We start from the raw sequence: 1662 nt of genomic DNA, 5'->3' as shown, positions 1-1662 counted from the left end.
TATTTAAGCCTGCAAGAGAGTTATACTGAAACCTACGAGGAAGGAATACAGTGCTGCATTTATACTTGGACATATCCAGCCTTTTTTATTCTTCCAATGATCTTATGAATTAGATCACTCTTTCCCTCAAATTTACAAAAGAAGAAACAAAACTAGAAGACAATCCCAATGGAAGCAAAAACCAAAACATGGGAAAATTCCAATAAAGAAATAAGAATTTCAGCCTGGGCTTAATTCACTTCTGTGCTGTAAAGAGGGTAGAATATTTTCCAAGAACTACTGATCCCAACTCTCAACCATTTTATTGTGCCCCCCCCCCCCACATATAAATGGATGTTGTAGAAATCTTTGGGGCAAAACCTGTTTTCTGAGTGAAATGTTCCCTCCAGTGATTTAAGTAAGTGAAGGTCCTAGAGCTATCACCTCCACAAGAATTATGGCTTTTTCAGCCCACAGGATTAATCTCTTTTTGATTGGTCTGTTAAGCTTCTGTGTAGATAGTTCTGTGTGCAGTGAAAAAAATAACACACTTATTTTTACCAAAGAAAATACAATTCGTAAGTGCATGTGTCCTGATAGTATTAATGACTGTGATTATAGCTTGGCAAATCTAATTTGTAACTGTAGGACTGTTTTGCCCTATACAGTAGACAAAACCTACTATAATAATTTGGTAATTTGGTTCACTGAAACTGATATGTTGAGAATCCTGTTAAATGTTACATCTGTGCACAATCTAAAACTCTCGCTCTGTGGCACTATTCCTTTGACAACAAAATATTTGACTATTTGGGGATTACAAAAATTACAGATAAGAAGCGAGAGTAATGACCAATTAAAACAGCAAAGTTTAACAATCTCTACTAGTTGTGGAAATGGAGCCCAAGGCAAGTTGATGTCATACAAAGACAAAAACATGATTACTCATGTTGCTGTTTTAGACACATCTCTTTTCAATGGCAGTGGCCCATTGAAAGCATACAGTGTAGAAAATATTTCTAACATTTCATACCAATTTCCACATTTGGACAATTTTTTTACCCCAAGTAACAAAAGTTGTATCATAACATTCATTTATTAACACACAAATCTTGGCCATTTCTATAATATAAATATTATAAATTGGGTCATCCTGAGATATTGTAGAAGCTAAACTTCTGTTGCTCTTTATATTACAAAAATAATAATAACAGGGAGATGAATAAACTTTAGTCCTAATAGCTCCTATTTCAGTATAATCTACAGAATGCTATAGAATATTTTAGTTTAATTCAATCCCAGAATAGCAATAGCAATAGCAATAGCAGCTTCATAGCTTCATAGTGCTTTACAGCCCTCTCTAAGCGGTTTACAGTGTCAACATATTGCCCCCAACAATCTGGATCCTCATTTTGCTGACCTTGGAAGGATGGGAGGCTGAGTCAACCTTGAACTGCCCAACTGCTGGCAGCCGGCAGTCAGCAGAAGTAGCCTGCAGTGCTGCTTTCTAACAACTGCATCACCATGGTTCTTATCAAGCTTTTAACGCTGATAAACAATAATTGTTCAAGTCATGTTATATTAATAATGTAGGCTGATTTATTCTATATAGGCATATGGACAGTAATATTTAAATTCTTCTAAGAAATGTAGCTTTTGAGTTACATATAGCCTTTCTGATAC

General features: G+C 35.3%; 1 protein-coding gene across 1 annotated transcript; it reads left to right on the top strand.

Annotated features, from left to right (window-relative positions):
• Nucleotides 1-336: 336 nt before the first annotated feature.
• On the top strand, nucleotides 337-1177 carry EPCIP (exosomal polycystin 1 interacting protein). Its single transcript, XM_087895088.1, has one exon. The coding sequence runs from the start codon at nucleotides 437-439 to the stop codon at nucleotides 1079-1081; it is 645 nt and encodes a 214-aa protein (XP_087751214.1). The 5' UTR covers nucleotides 337-436; the 3' UTR covers nucleotides 1082-1177.
• The last annotated feature ends 485 nt before the right edge of the window (nucleotides 1178-1662 follow it).

The sequence above is a fragment of the Pantherophis guttatus genome, chromosome 5, assembly GCF_059756535.1.
Source record: "Pantherophis guttatus breed Tessera chromosome 5, ASM5975653v1, whole genome shotgun sequence".
NCBI lineage: Eukaryota > Metazoa > Chordata > Lepidosauria > Squamata > Colubridae > Pantherophis > Pantherophis guttatus.
This window is presented reverse-complemented; position numbering and strand designations above follow the sequence as displayed.